Source organism: Leucoraja erinacea, chromosome 22 (assembly GCF_028641065.1).
Source record: "Leucoraja erinacea ecotype New England chromosome 22, Leri_hhj_1, whole genome shotgun sequence".
Classification (NCBI taxonomy): Eukaryota; Metazoa; Chordata; class Chondrichthyes; order Rajiformes; family Rajidae; genus Leucoraja; species Leucoraja erinaceus.
The window spans coordinates 8111282-8132926 of record NC_073398.1 but is presented as its reverse complement, the minus strand read 5'-3'; the positions used below and the strand labels follow the sequence as shown (position 1 = coordinate 8132926).

Below are 21645 nucleotides of genomic sequence, written 5' to 3'. Positions count from 1 at the left end.
AATGTTCCATGTTATTGACAATTCTAAGCAACATCGTACAATAACTGTAAAGGTCGATGTGCTGCTCATTAATATATAAAATACTGTGTAGACCTCAGTAGTGAGAGTCTGGAAACCCCCCACTAGACACTGGAAACCCTCTCTGCAGGTCAGGCAGCATCTATGGAAAGTGAAACTGTGTTAACATTTCAGATCAAAAACCCTTTATCATCTTTTTCATGTCTACCTGTTTTAATAGTCCATTCAACTCAAGGCTATGCAGTTCCTAAAAGTCAGTATAAAACTTGACCCCAGGGACATTCGGCTGAATGTTATTCCTGTGCCTGAACGCATGTAAAACTGATTTATATTGACAGTAAAATGGATGTACATTGGGAGTGAATGCTAGGAACCAACTGGCTTTTGAATGTTTTGATTATTAACATGACCCTTTGTTGTGTTGGATTGTTCCGTCAAATTGAAAAAATAATAAATTAGATGTTTTGCAACAAGCAACAAATAATTTAGCGGTGGTCTTGACACCAGAATAATAAATAGCATGTCCTCCAAGTTAATTATCAAACAGATGACATAAGTTTGAAAAAATGCTTTTTCAGAAATGTTAGTTCTGTTTTTGTGCCGCTGATTTGCAATTGTATATTTTGGCATTTCTGCAAAGCTACTTACATTTTTGATTCTTGTCTCAAGTTTGCTTACCAAGACAAACAAAATGCTATTTTCTTTTTTTTTTTTTTTTTTTTTTTTTTAAATTTTTATTAGCATTTCTGCATAATCTTAATACTTACATTTTTTTTTTTTGATTCTTGTCTCAAAGTTTGCCCCTTACCAAGACCCTAGAAAAGAAAGAAACAAAATGCTGCAATTATTTTCTATACCAACCAAGTTGTTTTTGAGCGCTATACCACTTATTTGTGTGCTGTTTTTTAATCAAATAATTTTTTCAGATTGTGATTTAACTAATTTTTAAGAAGGATTGTTTGTTGAAAAGGAATTATTTTCCGCTTGCAGGGTCCTGATTATCGACAATACAAGAGTGAGCCAGAGCTGACAACTGTCACCGAAGTTGATGAGTCAAATGTGGATGAGAAGTCGGAGGTGACGACTGACAAAGAAAGTATCATGTTGAAAGGTAGTTAGACCGTAATATTTACCGATTAAGATTGATATCTCCAGATCCATCTAAACGTTTTTCTGCAAAAGAACAACTTCTGGAGGAACTCAGCGGGTCGGGCAGCATCTACATAGAACAGTACAGCACAGCAACAGGCCCTTCGGCCCACAATGTCTGTGCCAAACATGATTACGGGACTCTTTTCCCAGACTGTTCAAACACACAAACAAAGAGATCTGTTATCTCTTAAATGTTGCTATTGTATCCACTTCTACCTCTCCTGGCAGCACACACTTTATGTAAAAAAAACACCTCATGAATCTCCTTCAAACATTCCCCACACTTTAACTCTGGTGCTGAATTTGCTGATTTTTGATAGTTGGCAGGAGGTTAAAAACTGTACATAAGCCTATAACTGGTACAAGTTATTGCATGTTAATACCATCTTTAATTAATAACCCTTCTCTACATTTATAGCCTTGGCTTTTCCAGTTGGAATAGTTCCACCCAGAAGCAAGTCTCCGATGCCTGAATCTTCCACAATTGCATCGTATGTCACATTGAGAAAACATAAAAGGGTGGATGGAGCTGTACCTTCTGTGGTATGTATGTTTGGTGTCCTGCAAAACCTGTATAAACCAAAGTGGAGATTGCTATAACTTAACAATGGAACTGGATTATTTTTTGCTTGCTACGTATATAATATTTTCTGCTTTCAATGAATATTTTATTTTTAAATCTCTTGAGTCTGTTGAAAACATGCGACTCTTGGAATTGTCAGATATTCATAATTCTCAAATTTCCATGCAGCAGAATTAATGTAAAGAAGGAATCCAAATCTACAAACCACCTATGCTGTTTCCTTCTGCCGATACTTATTCTCCAAATCAAACTCTTTGCCTTTCCAGCATGACGCATTTATGAATGAATGAATTGGCCAAGTATTCACAGACAAGGAATTTGCCTTGGTGCCCCACCCACAAGTGACAACATGACATACAGTGACACTTAGGAATGACACAAAAAAACATTAAACATTAATAATAAAACATTATTGATTAAACATGTGATTTAAATAAAATACTAGAGCAAAAGGAAGCTACAGATTTTTGGTTATTGAGTAGAGCTACTACTCATGGAAAAAAAACTGTTTTTATGTCTGGCTGTGACAACTTTGACAGTCCGGAGTCGCCTTCCTGAGGGAAGTGATTTAAAGAGTCTGTGGCCAGGGTGAGAGGGGTCAGAGATGATCTTACCCACTCGCTTCCTGGCACTAGCAGTGTACAGTTCGTCAATGGAGGGAAGGTTGCAGCCAATAACCTTCTCATCTGATCGGACGATTCGCTGCAGCCTCCAGATGTCGTGCTTGGTGGCTGAGCCAAACCAGACCATGATGGAGAAGGTGAGGACAGACTCTACGATGGCCATGTAGAATTGGACCATCATTGCCTGTGGCAGCTTGTGCTTCCTCATCTGCCGCAGGAAGTACATCCTCTGTTGGGCCTTTTTGACTGTGCAGTCAATGGTGGCCCCCCCATTTAAGGTCCTTGGAGATGATGGTTCCCAGGGACTTAAAAGACTCCACAGATGTGACTGTGGTGTTGTTGATGGTGAGTGGGGTGAGGGGAGGGGGAGCTCTCCTAAAGTCTACTTTCAATTCCACTGTCTTAAGAGCATTGAGCTACAGGTTGTTGCGATGCACCAGTACAGCAGCTGTGACACTTACTGCCTGTAGGCAGATTCCTCCCCATCCTGGATCAGTCCAATCAGGGTTGTGTCGTCCGCAAACTTATAATTCGCCTTCTGATTTATTTCACTGCTTGTTTATTGCCATGTTCCCTTATTTCCTAATAGCATAGAAATGGAGAATGGAAGTGGAAAAGGGAAGCCACTTCTACACATGGAGTCTTCCCAGTTCACAGAGCAGTCTCATTGTTTCACCTGTTTTCCAATACTTCCTACATCCCATTAATTCCTCCCAGATTCTACCATTCACCAACATACTTGGGTCAATTTACTGTGACCAATTGACCTACTAACCTGCATGCCTTTGCGATGTGGGAGTTACTGAGAGTGAGCACCCAAAGGTCAAGAGGAGAACATGCAAACTCCACAAAGACAGCACCAGGGGATCAGTTTTGAATGCGGTTCTCTAGTCCTATGAGGCAGCAGCATCATTACTGTGTCACACCACCCTGGGTCTCGTTGTATTGGGAGCAGTATTTTCTTTAAGTGGGTAGTATTAAAATGGTTTCAACAACTCCTGATGACGAATGGCTAAACTTGCCGAGTGTTGCTGCAGGAAAGGCCCAGGAGTGCGGTCGAGCAGCTGTTCCTGGCGGAGGGTCCACGGCCCAGGATGAGTGTGGAAGAGCAGCTGGAGAGGATAAAGCGCCATCAACAGGCTTCCCTGAAAGATAAAAGGAAAGGACTGAATTTGATAACTCAGCAAGATCAATCACCAGCAAAGAATCTGTCGAGAGAAAACAGCCTGGCAAAGCCTGTTCAACCTGTGGACAAGTATACAGTAAGTGTGAAAGCTGCATTTATGAAAGTGATTGGATTATAATTGGAATCTGAGAAGTTGGCTGCAAAAAATATACTGTGTTGTTTTTCTTAGGAAAGAAATAATTGGTCAGGGATCTCACTAGTCAGGAATTGGTCAGAGCTAGGAAGTCATGATGCAGCTTTATAGGCCTTTGTTTCAGCTACATTTGGAGTATTGCGTGCAGTTCTGGCTGTCCCATTACAGATAGGATGTTGAGGCTTTGGAGAGGGTGCAGAGGATGTTTACCAGAATGCTGTATGGATTAGAGGGTGTTAGCTACAGGGACAAGTTAGATAAACTTGGATTGTTTTTTCTAGAATGCCAGAAGTTGAGGGACGACCTGATATAAATATATAAAATTACTAGACCAAGTGCAGACCCGTTGGGTCTGTTCCCCCAACGTGCGGTTGAGGGGGGGAGGCGGCATGCAGCGTCACAAACACTAGAGACACAGAGAGAGGGGCAAGATGGAGAGGGGGTGGAGAGGAGGAGAAGAGGGAGGGTTGGTGAGGGGGAAAAGGTGACTCTACACCTCCATCCCCCACCAGGAAGGCCTTAATGCCCTCCGTTTCTTCCTCGACCGCAGAGCCATGCAATTTCCCTCCATTAACACTCTGCTCCGCCTAGCGGAGCTGGTCCTCACCCTAAACAACTTCTCCTTTGACTCCTCCCACTTCCTCCAATCCAAGGCGTAGCTATGGGCGCCCGCATGGGCCCCAGCTATGCCTGCCACTTTGTAGGGTATGATGAACAATCCGTGTTCCAGGCATACACTGGCCCCAAACTCTATCTCTGTTACATTGATGACTGCATCAGTGCTACCTCCTGCACCCATGCAGAACTCATGGACTTCATAAACTTCATCACCAATTTTCATCAAATTTACTTGGACCATCTCCGACACCTCCCACCCCTTTCTTGATCTCACAGTCTCCCATCACAAGAAATAGATGATTGACTGACGTCTATTACAAACCCACTGACTCCCACAACAGTCTCGAATACACTTCTTCCCACCCTGCTTCCTGCAAAGACTCTATCCCCTACTCCCAATTCTTCCGTCTATGCCGCATCTGCGCCTAAGATGAGGTGTTTCATACTAGAACAAGATGTCCTTATTCTTTAAGGAATGGGGGTTCCCCTCTCCCATCATAGATGGGGCCCTCACTTGTGTCTCCTCGGTACCCCACAGCTCCGCCCTTGCTCCCCCTCCCCCTAGTCGCAACAGAGACAGAGTCCCCCTGGTCCTTACCTTCCACCCCATCAGCCATCGCATCCAACACATAATCCTCCAAAATCTCCGCCACCTCCAATGGGATCCCACCACTAGCCATATTTTCCCACCCCTTTCCGCCTTCCACAGAGACCGTTCCTGCACAATTCCCTGCTTAACTCACCCCTTCCCACCCAAATCACCCCTTCCCCAGGTACCTTCCCCTGCAACCATAGAAGATGCAACACCTGTCCGCTGTACCTCCTCCCTCGACCCTGTCCAGGGACCCCGGCAGTCCTTTCAGGTTAGGCAGAGGTTCACTTGCACTTCCTCCAATCTCATCTACATCGTTGTTCAAGATGTGGACTCTTATACATCGGCGAGACCAAACGCAGACTGGACGATCGTTTCGCTGAACACCTTCGCTCAGCCCATGTGAGCCAACCTGATCTCCTGGTTGCTGGACACTTTAATTCTCCTTCTCATTCCCACACAGAACTTTCTGTCCTCAGTCTCCTCCATTGTCAGAGTGAGACTAAGCACAGATTGGAGGAACAGCTTCTCATATTTTGCTTGGGTAGCTTACAGCCCAGTGGTATGAATATTGATTTCTCTCACTTCATGTAGCCCCGACATTCCCTCTCTCTCTATCCCTCCCCCACCCACGTTGCACTAGCTTCTCATTTTCACCCTACAAACAACTTACAATGGCCCGTTTCCTTTATCATCATTACTTTTTTGCATATCTTTCATTCATTGCTCTTTGTCTCTCCACATCGCCATCTATATCTTGTTTCCCTTATTCCTAACCAGTCTGAAGAAGGGTCTCGACCCGAAATGTCGCCCATTCCTTCCTTCCCGTCCCGCTGAGTTACTCCAGCTTTTTGTGTCTATAGACGGTCAGAACCTTTTTCCCAGGGTGGAAATGTCAAAGACTGGAGTGCGTAGCTTAATTTTGAGAGGGGCAATGTTTAAAGGAGATATACTGTATGCAGGATCGGTTTTTTTTACACAGAGAGTGATGGGTGCCTGCAACATACTGCCAGGGGTGATATGGTGAAAGCTGATAGGATAGTGGCATTTAAGAGGCTTTTAGGCACATGGATATTCAGGGAATGGAGGGATATGAATCACATGCAGGCAGAGGAGATTAGTTTAACTTTGCATCATGTTCGGCATGGACATTGTGAGTCAAAGGACCTGTTCCTGTGCTGTATTGTTCTATGTTATTCAATGTAATTAATAGACTAGTTTATTGTATTTATTGCTACACAATACATATTTTTAAATGTAACATGCATACAAGATAAGGATCTTGAAGCTTTCACATCCATCTGTGGTTTTCCTCGTATCTGCTGCCAGCGAGATAAATTATGACTCTTTTTCATAATAGTTCTGAAAGGAATTCGTACCCCTAGCTTATTGAACTTGCACTCCCATCAATTTTAGAAACACGTCATTTCTGAATAGCGGAATTGGACAAAGTTTGTTGGCTGCTTTCCTGCAGATACATGAACTTGATTTGGTTCAAAACAAGGGACCACCCTCTTTGGGGATAAAACTGGGTGTCTCCTTGGGGTCAAGGATTACTCGCCTAATAATGGAAACTGAGGAGTAAGTACAACAATGCACTCTGACATCTAAACCCTGAACCGGGCAAGTCGAAATCACACCGTTATCACTGTCTTCCCACTTGTCTGCAGGTAGTTCTGCATTCCATTGATGTCAGGAGTAAGGTTACTACTGAATGGATAAATGGCACGAAAGTTCCTTGTGCTTGATACGGTGTATAATATGAACTATATGGATTTAAGTGTCCCAGTGTTTAAACAGGAATCTCCAAGCTTCCTCTATGTTAATCAGTAACTAAACTTTGTATAGAATGTGTAGTTCAATTATATATCCTCTAGTTATCATACCAGCAGAAAATGCTAGAAATACTCAGTTGATCTGTGGAGAGAGCAACTGAATTAATATGTCAGGCAAGTAACCTGTTTTTATTTCAAACTTTTTCCAATTTTGATATAAGTTCACCAACCTGAAGCATAAATTCACATTTCCAGAATTGGCAGCATTTTGCTAGTGTGTAACCTCTGTTCGAATCGAGTTTTGTTTGGGAGACTCGAGTGTCGTGATAGATTCCTTTGTCAGCCAGGCATTCAGCCGACTCTGGTTTGGCTCAGTTACACGACTGTATCTGGAAAAAAAAACCCACTGCAAAATGTTGAGAAATTGAAATAATCTTTGTTAACGTTGGTATAGTCACTCTACAGTAATTTGAAATTTGTTTTGGATGTCTGGAGATTAGCACGACTGCATTGTTCACCAACCAAATAATGTCGTTTTAATGACTCAGACATTTTGACTGCTTTTGCTCTAGCAGTATTCAAACAAGAATTTCTCATTTATATATTTCTTTCCTAATGGCTAATGAGACACCTTCACGCAAGGTCAGGATTCTCTATTTATGCACGCTGACAAACAATTCTACATATCCATGTTGCCTCATATAAATTTCCCATTGAGACTGAATGACCTTAACTAGAATGGGTCATTTATAATGTTTTCTTTAGAAAAGATTGCCTGTTGAATGTGAGACTCGCCCTGTTCAAAAATCAGACTCCTTTCAGTAGAAACCACATTCATACTTTGCAGTTTTGAGCATGAAAGAGATCACTTTAGAGGCAAGTTTGAAAAGAAAATCCAGAATTGCTTAACCTTCACATTTTTATATTGCTTTACATAGTAAGATAAAGATTAGCGACTGCGGATTTCAGTAACTGACCCAAAACAAAACCTTTAGAAAACTGCCCATCAGCAAAAGTTTGTCATGCTACAAATTGATAATTTAAACCTTTGCAGCTGGTGCTTAGTTGCTGAAATAATTAATAGCCGCATCGTTTTGCCAAACAAAAGTTGGAAGGAAACGCTATTGAACCTGTTCACAGGAGTTCACATGCTGCTCAAACAGTACAAAAATATATCGACTTATGTTGATATTCACCTTTCTCCTGTTAGAGCATTAGCTTCTGGCCTAGTTAAAATCTTTATTCATTAAACAGTTTTAATACCAAACAGCTACAGCATTGAATAGACCATATTGAGGTCCAAAATATCGACAAGTCTTGTGAACCCTTCAGCCCCAAAGCCAGCTGAACTACATTGACTTCTGGTTATGCACTGATTCTGTTCTAAAATTTCATAACCTTGTTTTCATATCTCTGCATGCCTTACCCCTCCATATCTCGTTATCTCTTCTGACCCTCCTTTCCTCTGATCCACATCTGCCCACCCCAACAACGACCTCAATTTTTCCTGGTTTCTTAGAACATAGAACAGTACAGCACAGCAACAGGCCCTTCAACCCACAAAGTCCGTGCCAAGCATAATGCCAGGTTAAACTAATCTCTGCCTGCACGTGATCCATATCCCTCCACTCCCCGCATGTCCATGTGTCCTTACTCCTTAACCCTTCCACTGTCCGTCTTCCTTCAAGGAACACTTTCTTCATGTGTGGCACAATGCCAGATTATGTGTGCTAACTCTACTGTGAATCACTGTGGGATTTCTGTAGAAAGTGTTTTGCTGCCTAACCCGCTGAGTTGCTCCAGCACTTTGTGTCATACCTTGGGATTTCCTATTTAGTTAAACACATGTAAATATGAGTTGTTGGGAATCTGAGCTGGATTAAAAAAATACATAACGTTCCTAACTCAACAACTCACCACCCAATAAGGAAACTATTATTCACAGATGTTTCCTGCTGTTTCGATGTAATACAGCCAGTTAGTGAAGGTGATTATAATTTATAGAAAGAATATACAATATCTTTAACAAAATACCATTGTTTGTTTAGCTATCAGGAGCTGAAAAGCAATTACGTTAAAAAGTGGAATTCTCTCCAAAGAAAAATTCTTCTTGCAACACTTTTACTTTCTTTTATTTCTGGAACATGTGCTTCACGACTGAGAAATGTCAATAAATGTTAACATTGGTCATAATTTAATTCTGCCTGAAGTGAAAAGAAGACCATTAAGTGGAAATGTCAAAATTGCATTTAATCCATACATCCTGTCCCCTCCAGCGCCCACCTCTAATAAATGTAAAGTAATACTCGTTAAGTAATAATGAAAGGAGCTCCCTTGGGGGGGGGGGGGGGGGGGGGGGGGAGGGGGGGTGGTGGGGGGGTGGGGGGGGGGGGTGTTGCTGTAGGAAAGTACACTCAATAAATTGGTGTCTTTCAATAAGACAGTGATTGTCAAATTTTAGTGGGATAACATTCCCCGGAGTGCACTTTATTTTTCTCTTGAATGTTTAAGTGTATTATTGTGGCAAGCGATTTTTTTTTTTGATAGCCTAATTTATTTGATTATTCAAACACTTAAGACATTCACAAGTTGCAGTTAATGTGATGCAATTTTGCAAACCGTAAGTGTGCTGAAGCTTACCTGATAACAGTTCTTTGGGAATACAATATAAAGTCTTTTACATGAGGTTGGATTGTTGGGTCTTCCCAGCCAGCTGCAGAATTGCCTTAATTTGTCCAAATTGAGTGTCTGTATATAAATTATTAGAAAATCACATTAACAGCTTTGTACGAGCTTTAGTATAACTTACTTGAATTAGTAAAGGAAGTATCAAACATCTGTGGACAAAAATGCTGAAGAAACTCAGCGGGTGAGGCAGCATCTATCGAGCGAAGGAAATGGGCAACGTTTCGGGTCAAAACCCTTCTTCAGACTGATGTGAGGTCGGGTGGGGGGGGGGGGGGGTTGGCGGGAAGAAGAAAGGAAGAGGAGGAGCCAGTGGGATGAGGGAGAGTTGAGAAGGGGAGGAGAAAGCAGGGACTATCTGAAAGTTAATGTTCATACCGTTGGGCTGCAAACTGCCCAAGTGAAATATGAGGTGCTGCTCCTCCAATTTACGGTGGTCCTCACTCTGGCCATGGAGGAGACTCAGGACAGAAAGGTTGGATTCGTAATGGGAGGGGGAGTATCAAACAGCTGTCCTTGGTTTGCTAATGAGAAGCAAGATTGTGGGGAGCACAGTGACGCAGCTGTTAGAGCTGCTGCCTCACAGCACCAGAGACCCAGGTTTGATCCCGTCCTCGGGTGCTATCTGTGTGGACTTTGTATGTCCTCCCTGTGACTGGACGTGTTTCCTCCGGTAGCTCCGGTTTCCTTCAACATCCAAAGATGTGCATGTTTATAATTCATTGGCTTCTGTAATTGGCCTGGGTTTGTTAGGAACGGATGCGAAGGTGGGATGACAGAAGTAGCGTGAACAGGTGATATGATAGCAGACTCGGTGGGCCAAAAGGTCTATTTCCATGCTGTGTCTTTTTTCGACAACCTGATCAGTGTTTTTTATGTGCATTGCTCTCAGTTGCTGCACACGCACTGCTCTTGATCGATCGTGAGCAGCAGTCCAGAGAAATTCAAGAATTTTAAATAAAGTAACGAGGAACAAAAAAAGAGGTTACAGTTCTTTAGACCAGTTGCCACTTTCCAGAATTTGCAATAAGCCATTAAGGTTGCAGGATTATTCATTGATGTGTTGTATTTGTTGTTGTATTGATGTTGTACATTGCAGCAATGAAAGTGTCAAATGGTTTGGTGATCATGATTTACTGGGTTTCTCCAGTTTATGTTGGTGTGAGTAGAAAAGGGCATTGCACTGAATATTTAAATTGATAGGGGCAAATGATGCGAAGAATTTGAAAGGTACATCAATGTGGATCATAACTGGTAGTGGCCTGGTCCAATTCTGATATTGCATATAATCCCTCGTGTAATCTACTCTCAGTAAAATTGGGTTTTTAATGTTTGAAAAACCAGCTCTTTGGAATTTTAATTCTAGGATATTTTTATGGTCATCTTGCTTTGGAAAGAAATTAAATTTTACTAGTTCAAGAATTAGATTAACTGTGTTAAAAATGCAACATCTAGCGTGTGTTTCAGAAAGAATAGTAGTTGGGATGAGAGTTTTCCGACCTTAATCAATTTTGGGATTTGTCTACCGCTGCCAAGACTGGCATTGACTGTCCTCCATTTACCCTCTGGGGCTAACGATGGCATTTTGCAGTTAGGCCATTGAAAATCAATCATGTTGGTAAGGAACTGATACAGAATAAACCAGGTAAGGATTGTAACTTCCATTAATTCATAATGAACGGTGTGAACTAGTTTAGTATTTGCAGTAATCTATCGCCCACACCAGTGACCATTAGTGTTTGTTATTTCAGATTGAATACAAATTCTCAAATTGTCACAGGGAAATCTGAACCTGCTTCAGTCCATACCAGGTCTGGGAACCTGCCTCTTTTGCCACAGTTAAATGTCGCTGTTGCTTGTTTCAGCTTTCCAGAAGCAGAACAGCTGAAAGTAATATCAAGGAGCTGGAAGCTGCTGTTCGACATGATAATTGTGATCAACATCGGGAAACTGCAGCAGAAGAAATAGCTCGTTTAAAGGAAGGAAACATTGAGTCAAATCGGCAGCCGTCAGAAAGCAGGAAAGATGTGAGTTCATGCCATTTAATACTCTATTTTTCTTCCCTTCATTTCATTCTATGTCCTGTATAGGTTGCAGTGCAGTTAAAAAAGTTGGGGGAAACAGGTTGTGTCAAGTTTGAGCATGTCAATAATAATGGAAAGAAACAAAAAATGTTGACGTAAGATATAAAATATTGCTCCGGTTCGCTTGGGTTGACACAGTGGCACAGCTGGTAGAGCCGCAGTCTCACAGCTCCAGAGTCCCTGGTTCAATCCCAACCTCTGTTGAAGTCGTGTGGACTTTGCATATTCTCCCAGTGACCATGTGGGTTTCCTCCGGGTGCTCCGGTTTCCTCCCACATCCTAAAGACGTGTGGGTTTGTAAGTTAGTTGGCCTCTGTACATTGCTCCCAATGTGTGGGGAGTGGATGAGAAAGTGGGATAACATTGAACTAGTGTGAATGGGTGATCGATGATTGGCGTGGACTTGGTGGACCAACTTGATCTGTTTTCATGCAATCAAAAAGATGTTAACAGGGTGGGTATGCACTTCTGCAAAGGAGGTTGAGAAGTTTGATGTCCACTCAAGGGGCTATGATGGTGAAGGGAAGATCTCATGGAGAGCAACATAAATTTGCATTGATACAACAGGACAAAGATATGTTATTGAAAATGAAAAGGTACATTAATTTGGAAATCTCATCCATCTTTGTATGATGAGGCTCACTCAAATTATACATATGAGGTCTGTGGCAATATTATCAGCCAGCAGTGATCTCCTGAGTGGGCAGTTTGCATGCCCAGCTCACGTCCGTTCCTCCAATCTGAATTGCAAAGCTATGGCACTCAAATCCTATGGGCATTTAATTAAAGATGCTAACATTCTCGCTGTCAAACCTGAGACCTGCCATTCGTGGGTCTTGGATCAATAAACAAAAATGTTAGCACTCTTTAGACATCCTTAAGACTCTTGCTTTGTGTTTTCACTCCATAGTTTCCAAGCCAAGTGCTCAAGACTGAATCTGAAATGCTGAGTCCCGACAAAATCATGAATAAATCAAAGAACATTGATGAAATAGAAATCAGAAGCAGGTACGTCATTGATTGATGCGTAAAGAATGAAAGAATCATTAAATCTTATTCAAGTAATCTTTACTGATTGAGTTGAATTTATGCTGCAGTCAGACTGTGCAGCAATTCTCCGTGTAATTAATTCATTTTCGATAGGGTAAGATACTTTGGAGATTTTACCAGCTGGCAAATTGGAACGTGGAGTCTTGGACCAGCTTCACTGTGAGGACTGCAGTCCTTCATGGCCGGTGATTTGGAATAGGAAACTGAGAAAATGGTGGCATATCTATTGGGCGACACAGTGGCGCGGTTGGTAGAACTGCTGCCTCACAGCACCACCGATCCGGGTTCGATCCTGACCTCGGGCGCTGTCTGTGGAGTTTACATATTCTCCCTGTGTTCCTTGAAGGATACAAGATGACGACTAAAACGTGGCAACGCTTTTATACGGACTACACACTTATACTTAGTATGATTGTACCTAACGTATTATAGGATTGTTACTGAACTGTGCGCAAATCTCCCACCCAAATCTCATTGAAGTGTGGGTTTGTAGGTTAATTGGCCTCTGTAAATTGTCCCTGTGTGTAGGGAGTGGATGAGAAAGTGGTATAACATAGAACTAGTGGGAATGGGTGATCGATGGTTGGTGAGGATTTGATGAGTCGAAGGACCTGTGTTTGTAAAGCGGTGTCTCTAAAGCTGCTGTAATATAATGCCAGATTGAAATTCCTCCTTCACTTCTGTGGTACGTTAGATTGATATGTGACATTGAACAAATGTGAAAATTGGAAATCAAAGTACAAATGGCATGAGTAAAGAATTTGGCCAAAAATTCAGCTCTGTGGCACCTTCTGTTTGGATGCACTTCAGTCCATGTTGGGTAGAAATACAAGAGGTTTATGGTTGCATGTGCTGGAAGTATTCATTCACATTGTAACATAGCCTTGATCTCAGCACTGTTAATGATGGAAAAATGTCATGTATTCAGATAGCATGGAAGGCCCAGTACTTGCTAACAGAAAGGATTCCTCCTTCCTGCACTATACCAAGTGGTGTTTAGAGTAACATTATAGAGGCGCAGAGCAATGCAGCACGGAAACAGGCCCTTTGGCCCATCTCGTCCATGCCGACCAAGATACTCCATCGAAGCTAAGTCCCATTTGCCAACATTTGGCTCGTATCGCTCCAGCCGTTACTATCCATGTACCTTGAAACTGGGCCTCTTGAGCAGATGGACACAAACGGCTGGAGTAACTCAGCGGGTCAGGTACAACGGCACTATTATATTCAGTCTGAAGAAGGGTCTCGACCCGAAACGTCGCCCATTCCATCTCTCCATTGATGCTGCCTCACCCGCTGAGTTCTTCCAGCATTTTTGTCTAGCTACTGTTCTAGAATAGTTGAATACCACCAATGAACACTGATTCATGAGAACTGCAGGTTTTGACTGCACACATAATGTTTTTGGAGCACCTTATTGGACTGCACAGTTTCTATTCACAGAAAATCACAACGGAGAAAGTCACAAAAAGCAGTCTGAATACTTTTATTTTGCATTAGGTCATTGTGCTCCATACCTCTGAACCGAAAAGCTCCGAAAACCAGACATTTTTTCCAGGATGTCGTCTGCACACCAAAGCTCGCGTTTGGCGCCAAACTTGACCCGAAACGACCCAGGTCTGTACTACTGTAGCGCTGCCTCCTCCCCGGAGACCGGGGGACACTTAAACATCTGTAAATCATTGCTTAAATGTTAGTCAATTAGTTTGGAGGGCTTTTATGTGAAGGGGGTGGGTGAAGGTGGAAACTTTAATTCTTAGTCCCCTACCTGGTTGGAGAGGCGACGGGCAAGCCTTACCGACAACCGGTCACCCAGTAAGGATCCGGAGCGCTGTACGCCAACCACACCGGACTACAACCTCCGGCCGCGGGGTCTACCAGCTCCGACCTCGGCAATTCTACCCCTGGCCAAAGATCCTATAGCAGAGCTCTGCTATAGGATCTTTGCCCCTGGCTGCGCGGCGCTCCAAATCCAGCGCGGCCCGCGGCCGGACGCCCGCAGCCCCCAGCTCCGCGATGTTGGTAGTCGGCGCCACAGCGCTCCGGAGCTTTACCGACCCGGTAAGCATTCCCGCTCCCCGCCTCTCCGACCAGGTAGGGGACTAAGAATTAAAGTTTTCCCCGTCATCCCCCCGACACATAAAACCCCTCCTAACTGACTAACATTTAAGCATGATTTACAATGATTCTCCGGGGAGGAGGCAGCCGCTCCAGACTTTTCAAGCCGCCCGCGCTACCTTCCTAATCTACGCTATAAATCTTCCATTCGGAAATCCGAAAAATTCCGAAATCCGAGAAGTGTCTGGTCCCAAGGCTTTCGGATAAAAAGTTGTGCACCTGTACCTCTGAATCACTACAAGACTTAAACATGGCGACAGGCAGAAGATGCTTAATGGGCCTGTACTATTTTGGCGATTTTTTTCGGCGACTGTCAAAAAAAACTAGTCGACGGCAAGCTACCGACAACCGGTCACCCATTAGGATCCACCTACGACCACACCTACTACAACCTACGTCTACCAGCAACAAGCTGTCACCAACAACTGAAGACAACTTAAGACAATTCAGTCGCCGGTACCTGTCGCCGGTGTTGATGTAGGTAGTCGCCAATGGAATTTACCGAAGTCAGCATCGACGAACACCTACGTCATCCTGCCGACAACCTACGACCTGCATCTACGTCAGGAGACGTCAAGCTACGCTCTTGGGCGTCAAGCCAACTGTCACCGAAAAGTTTTGAACATTTCAAAATCCAGCGGCGGCCAGAAAAATGTTACGATTCTTTGGGCGACTGAGGAGACGACACACGACCATGCAGGCGACACCCGGGCAACCATGTGGTGACAGCCTAGTCGTCTGTAGTCGCCTAAAAAATCGCAGAAGTGGGACAGGCCCTTAAAATCTCACCAGACTTCGAGAACCAGAGGACATACTGTAGGTTTAATGTGAGGGGGGAAAGCTTCAATAGGAATCTGAGGGGTAATTTTTTCAGAGGGGGGTAGGTGTATGGAACGAGCTGCCAAAGGAGGTAGTTGAGGCAGATACAATCGCAGTGTTTAAGAAACATTTAGACAGGTACATTGATAGGACAGGTTGAGAACGATATGGGCCAAACGCAGGCAAGTGAGACTGGTGTAGATGGGGCATGTTGGCTGGTGTAGCCGAATGGCCTATTTCCACGCTGTGTCTCTACCTATGACTCTATGACTAAGGACTTTGGTGCAAGCCAATGCACAAATGATGGTAATGCTTAGAATGAGACCCATGTTATGCCCAATCAATTCATTGAAACAATTAATTCATCTGGATCATTCTGCGAGGGCTTGCATTATGCAAGAGTGGCCACATGTGTTGTTTCCTTGTGCAAACGTCATGCCTTGCTAGTCATTTGTGCCAATATTTGCCTGCAGATGTGGAGCAGCTAAAGTTGGTGGAGGAGGAATTAATGTCAGCATCTGCAACCAACTGTTCGGGCTAAGATCCAATTCCGGTTAACTCAGCAATTCCTACATTATCTTTGCTACTGATCATCACAACATCTGTTTGACCACAATGATAGAAACCTAAATTTAGCATTGGGCTTTTGAGAAACATCCTAATTGTTCCTGTGCATCCATTTGTGCTGGTCAGACATGTGCAATCCAAAACCTAATGCTTCTCCTTGTGCAATCTCAGTGGTTGGGGTTTGGTAAAAGGCTGTAGTGGGCAAAACTGCAAATGCATTTAAAAATGACATTTAAAAAGCTCTGCGCCAAGGAGCGTAAGAAGGAACTGCAAATACTAGTTTACATCGAAGATAGACACAGAATGCTGGAGTAACTCAGCGGGACAGAATTTTGAAGAACAGTCTCAACCCAAAACGTCACCTATCCCTTTTCTCCAGAAATGCTACCTGACCCGCTGAGTTACTCCAGCCATTTACATAGATACATAGAAAATAGGTGCAGGAGTAGAGGCCATTCGGCCCTTCGAGCCTGCACCGCCATTCAATATGATCATGGCTGATCATCCAACTCAGTATCCCGTACCTGCCTTCTCTCCATACCCCCTGATCCCCTTTAGCCACAAGGGCCACATCTAACTCCCTCTTAAATATAGCCAATGAACTGGCCTCAACTACCCTCTGTGGCAGAGAGTTCCAGAGATCCACCACTCTCTGTGTGTCCATCTGCACAAGGAGGCCCAGTTTCAGCTCTTTGCGTGAGTAACAACAGTCTAGGTTGGGTGGCATGACAGGAAACAGAGAGATCAATTGCAGAAGCGGCAGTGATAAGGTCACATTGGTGTCTGGAGTTGGAACCGATGTAGGTTGGCTACTACGTCAGAGTAGAGTCCACGAGTGTGGGCTGCCACGTCCATCGTGGAAAGAGATGGAGTTCCCAGCTCAGTGTAAAACCCTGTGCAGTGTTGGGGCTGTAAACCCTCTGAGCCTCTAACATTGCTCTCTGGCTGGCAGCCAATTCACTAAGCAGTTTGTCATGCACACTCATTTGCTGCCTTTGTGGATTCCCCACCAACACCCCTTATTTAAATTTTCTGCAGCAGAATGTACTGCCTTCTGGCCAGCTGCCATCCTTTGCTAATTCTCAGTGACTTATCATGTGCAGAATTTATCTTCAAGCTGCTTTCCACAGTAACACAACAATCAGCTCAAATGTCATCAACTAACACTCTCCTCTGCCTGGTGGACCTATCCTTGCCCTTGTCAGCTTCTCTTCCGACTCCTATCACTTTCATCACATCAGTGTAGATGAGGACACTCACATGGCCCCCAGCTATGCCTGTCTTGTTCTTTGTTCCAAAACACCCTGACAACACTCCTCAACTCGTTCTGCTCTATATTGACAACAGCATGGGGCTGCCTCCTGCACCCATGTACAACTCGGAGAGTTCATCAACTTTACCAGTGACTTCCATCCGAGACCTCAATTTCACTGGGACCTTTCCAACGTCTCTCTCGCCATCGCAGGGAACCAACGACGTACTGACGTCAATCTGAAGAAGGGTCCTGACCTGAAACAGTGTCTGCCCATTCCCCCCACAGATGCTGCCTGATCCACTGAGTTTTTCCTTGCACATTATGTTTGTGCTCAAGATTGCAGCATCTGACTCGCTTAGTTCCTCCAACACTTTGTGTTTTTGCTCCAGATTGCAGCATCTGTAGTCCTTTGTGTGTCATCTATGCAAACGTGCTTGGCCAGTTTGGAACTCTTCGCCATCTGAAAGGAGAGAAAAACGTGGTGGAGTTACGATGAAGAGGGAAAGTAAGGTGTACTTGGCTAACACCATCTGCAGCCTATTATCAGATGTGATGGCGAGGCAGCAGTCAGGAGGATTGTGAAGAGTATGTGCCTCAGCATACCACATTCTCCAAAATCTGCATAGTGATTAGCTATGAATTCGCAACACTTCCACTTGGGTGTATATCTTTCACTACCAGTGAGTAGAGAACCTCTCTAAGAGAATATTGATGCCTACTTTTACTTATTTTCAGCCTAGCTTCTAGCAAGCTGGATTCATGCTTGCTCTAATTCTAACCACACCGACCTCACCTTTAATTAGAGCAATCGGGCCCAGTCACTTCTACATGATGCTAATTGTTGATGAAATCAAGCCCAAAGCAATAAATGGCACATTTAGTGTGGGCTGATCACGGAAACATGATAAAGAACGGACGGCAGGAATTGTTGGTGCTGTTTTATTATGCATTCTTACCACGCACACTTATCACGTTATTCAATTTAGCCGTGAGTAACTGCACTTGAAATGCACGTCACTGTCTATAAAGTACTTTCAGCTGTTCTGAAGTTGAGGAAACTGCTACATAATGCTTTCCGGACCTCTTAAAATTTGGAATCGGACCCCTTTAATTGACTAGTGTAGATGCAAAGAATAATCTGTAATTTGAAGCTTCAAATAAAATCAAATCGACTTTCTGGAACTTTTTGTCATAAAGGCAAGATAGTTGTTTTTAAACTTTATAAAACACTAGACCAAGTGGGACCCGTTGGGCACCCGTTCCTCCAACGCAACCCGTTCTCCCAATGCAATATTCAACAACTCACCCATAGCCCCAACTACGAAGGCGTGACTCATTTGCCCTCATCCCCCAACACTCCCTCCCCCCCCTCTTCACCCTCCCTCTTCTCTCTCCCTCTTCTCTATCCTTTCCCCTCTTCCTCACTCCTCACCTCTCCCCTATCGCATTCCCCCACTAAACAATGTTTAAATAACATTTCTCCTCCTCCCCTCCCCCACGCCATCCCTATCCTTACAACAGCGTAATAAACCTCTCATTGTGGAACAATGTTGATGGGCAGTTTATATAAATGAGATCCCATTGTGATGTCATTGTGAGGTGGATCATTGCAGTTTATGTAAATGAGATCACATTGTGAAGTCATAGCTGTAACTGCCAGCAACTGCTGAAAATGTGAATAACTTGTAAAATATAACATCAATATGAACAAAACCTGATAAAAACACATCACAAGACAATTGTAAGGTGGTCCAAAAATTGTACCGTTTTGGCGTAGTTCAGGCCCGCACAGACTCACACGCACGTGCAAAGATGAGTTTTAGTACTACACCAGACCAAGTGGGACGCGTTGGGCCCCGTTCCCCCGACGCAATACACCACCACTCACTCATTCCCCCAACGCAACCCGTTCCCCCAACGCAATATTTCACCACTCACCCATAGTCCCCAACTGCGCAGGCGCAGCTCATGCCCCTCATCCCCAGCACTCCCCCTCCTCTTCACCCTTCCTACTTCTATCTCCACTCCTCCGCTCCCCAATCCCTCCCTCACCTCTCTCTCCCTCTCCTTTCCCCTACCCTGTCCCTCCCTCCATAACTCCTCTCCGCTCCCCACCCCCCACCTATCCCACTATCAACCTCCCCCGTTGACATCTTGGAGAGCATGCAGAGGAAATTTACAGGGAAGGTATCAGGGATTTAGGCCATTGATTTTATGGTAGAGATGAGAGAATTTGGAAATAGTAAAGGAGAAATTTAAAAATTATGGAAACTTTTGTACAGTAGCATGGTATAATAATGTGTGAATCAGATTTAAGATGGTTGGTGAAACCAAAATGTCTGATGGGGACAATGTTTGGACTTTAGACTTTACTTTTAGACTTTAGCCCATAAAGTCTGCACCGACCAACGATCTCCCAATACGCAACACACTAGGGACAATTTACATGTTTTACTCAAGCCAATTAACCTACAAACCTACCACATGTCTTTGAAGTGTGGGAGGAAACTTGAGCACCTGGAAAAAAAAAAAAACAGTGATCACAGGGAGAATGTACAAACTCCATCCAGACAGCACCCGTGGTCAGGATCGACCTCGGGTCTCTGGAGATGTGAGGCAGCAACTCTACCGCTGCGCCACCGTGCCGACCATTGCGCCACAGTGCCACCCATTTTCTTTTTAAAGACAATATTGTATGCTTTGCCTGAAAGCTGATTCAACAGAGGCTGTCAAAAGAAATGGATTGTTTACTTAAAGAAGAAACAGAACTGCAAGGCTAAGGGGAAAAAAAACAGGGATTAGAACCAATTTTGTAAATTGATTTTGTAAATTGTAAAAGAGCTCTTTTGTGAAGTTAGCACTAATGTAATTGGCTGTGCGGACACTTCCAATCTGCAGTCCTGGGCTGAATTTGTTTGCCATTAATCAGTCACAATGCATTTCGTTAACCTTTCTGTATCACAACAATTAATATCAGGACCTATTGGCAAAACTTACTCCATAACCGATAACCATTTAAACACTGATAAATGCTCAATAGAAGTGGTCTGTGTAAATTGGGGGAACAAATAGCTTTACAATATTATAAAAGCACCACCCTAATTTGGAAAAAAAAAGAGCAAAAGGGTCTGAATCACGGCACAGCTGAATATTTACCCATAAATTAGACATTTGTGTGGACAAGAAGCTAATGAATGACACAGCAGTGGGGTGCAGGCAGAGAGAGGATAGGAGAGGATAGATTAAGTGTGGATGTTTGTTTAAAGGTGCAAATAAAATGAAACTAATTAAGGATAGAGAAAGTAAATTAAATCGTTGGTCTCTGATACAAACTAGAGAAGCAAAATTGTGCCAATGCTAAAAATCTGAGATAAAACAAGAGAATGTTGGCAATGTTTAGCAGGTGAAGCAGCATCCATGGAGAGAAAAGCAGTTAACGCTTGCAATCAATTAATTTTGATCAGAACTGGCCAGTTTTACTGTTAAATCCTAAATACATTAATATGCTGAGTCAGAAGAGATGATCTTCTACCTTGCTTCAGCAGTACAGGATGAGAGACAAAGGTGGAAGAGTGATGAAGAATTTAAATTCAACACACATTCGCTTTGGATATTGAATGGAGTTTTTTTTGTAACATGTTTACTCCTGTTTTCATTGATCATCTTGTGTTTTCTGCAGTCCAACCATGTACGATTAGCAAGTCTGCCCCATCTACCCCGAGCTAGCACCACAATCACTTGATTTCTTGAAATATGCAGCATGGAAACAGGCCCTTCGGCCCATCGAGTCCACGCCGGTCATTCATCAGCCATTCACGCTACTTTCTCATCCACTCACTCCTTAGACGTTAGGGGCAATTTACAGAGGCCAATTAACCTACTAACCCATTTGTCTTTTGGGATGTGGGAGGAAACTGGAGCACTGGAGGAAACCCACTCGGTCACACAAAGAACGTGCAAATTCCACACAGAAGGCATCCGAGGTGAGCTTCGATCCCGGGACTCAAGCACTGTGAGGCCACAACTCTACCAGCTGCGCCACTGTGCAGATTTGAGTCGCTCAGTCTCGTCTGGTTACTGCCCTGTCACAGCCATTCTCTCTTTTCTCTCCACCACTACCTCTTCTCTGCAACTCAGATCATATATGATTTTAATCTTCCCCAGATCTTTTGTTCCTTTATGAATGTCTTTCGTAAAATGTCTTTGGCTTTGAATTGAATATTTTGGCATAACTTGCATCTTGGCTGAAGAGCACGCCCTAAATTTACTCAGTGTTGTCGCTCATGTGATGTAGTTCATGGGCAGTACGGTGGCACAGCAGTAGAGCCCTACAGCGCCAGAGACCCGGGTTCGATCCTGGCTACAGGTGCTTGTCTGTATGGATTTT

General features: G+C 43.6%; 1 protein-coding gene across 1 annotated transcript in view; it reads left to right on the top strand.

The window, feature by feature from the left end:
• Positions 1–21645, top strand: part of plekha5 (pleckstrin homology domain containing, family A member 5) — a 251081-nt gene that overhangs the window by 218843 nt on the left and 10593 nt on the right. The window contains 5 exon segments of the mRNA XM_055652880.1: positions 1009–1129; positions 1589–1713; positions 3414–3638; positions 11231–11392; positions 12360–12457. Of these exon segments, the coding sequence (XP_055508855.1) occupies positions 1009–1129; positions 1589–1713; positions 3414–3638; positions 11231–11392; positions 12360–12457 (731 nt within the window).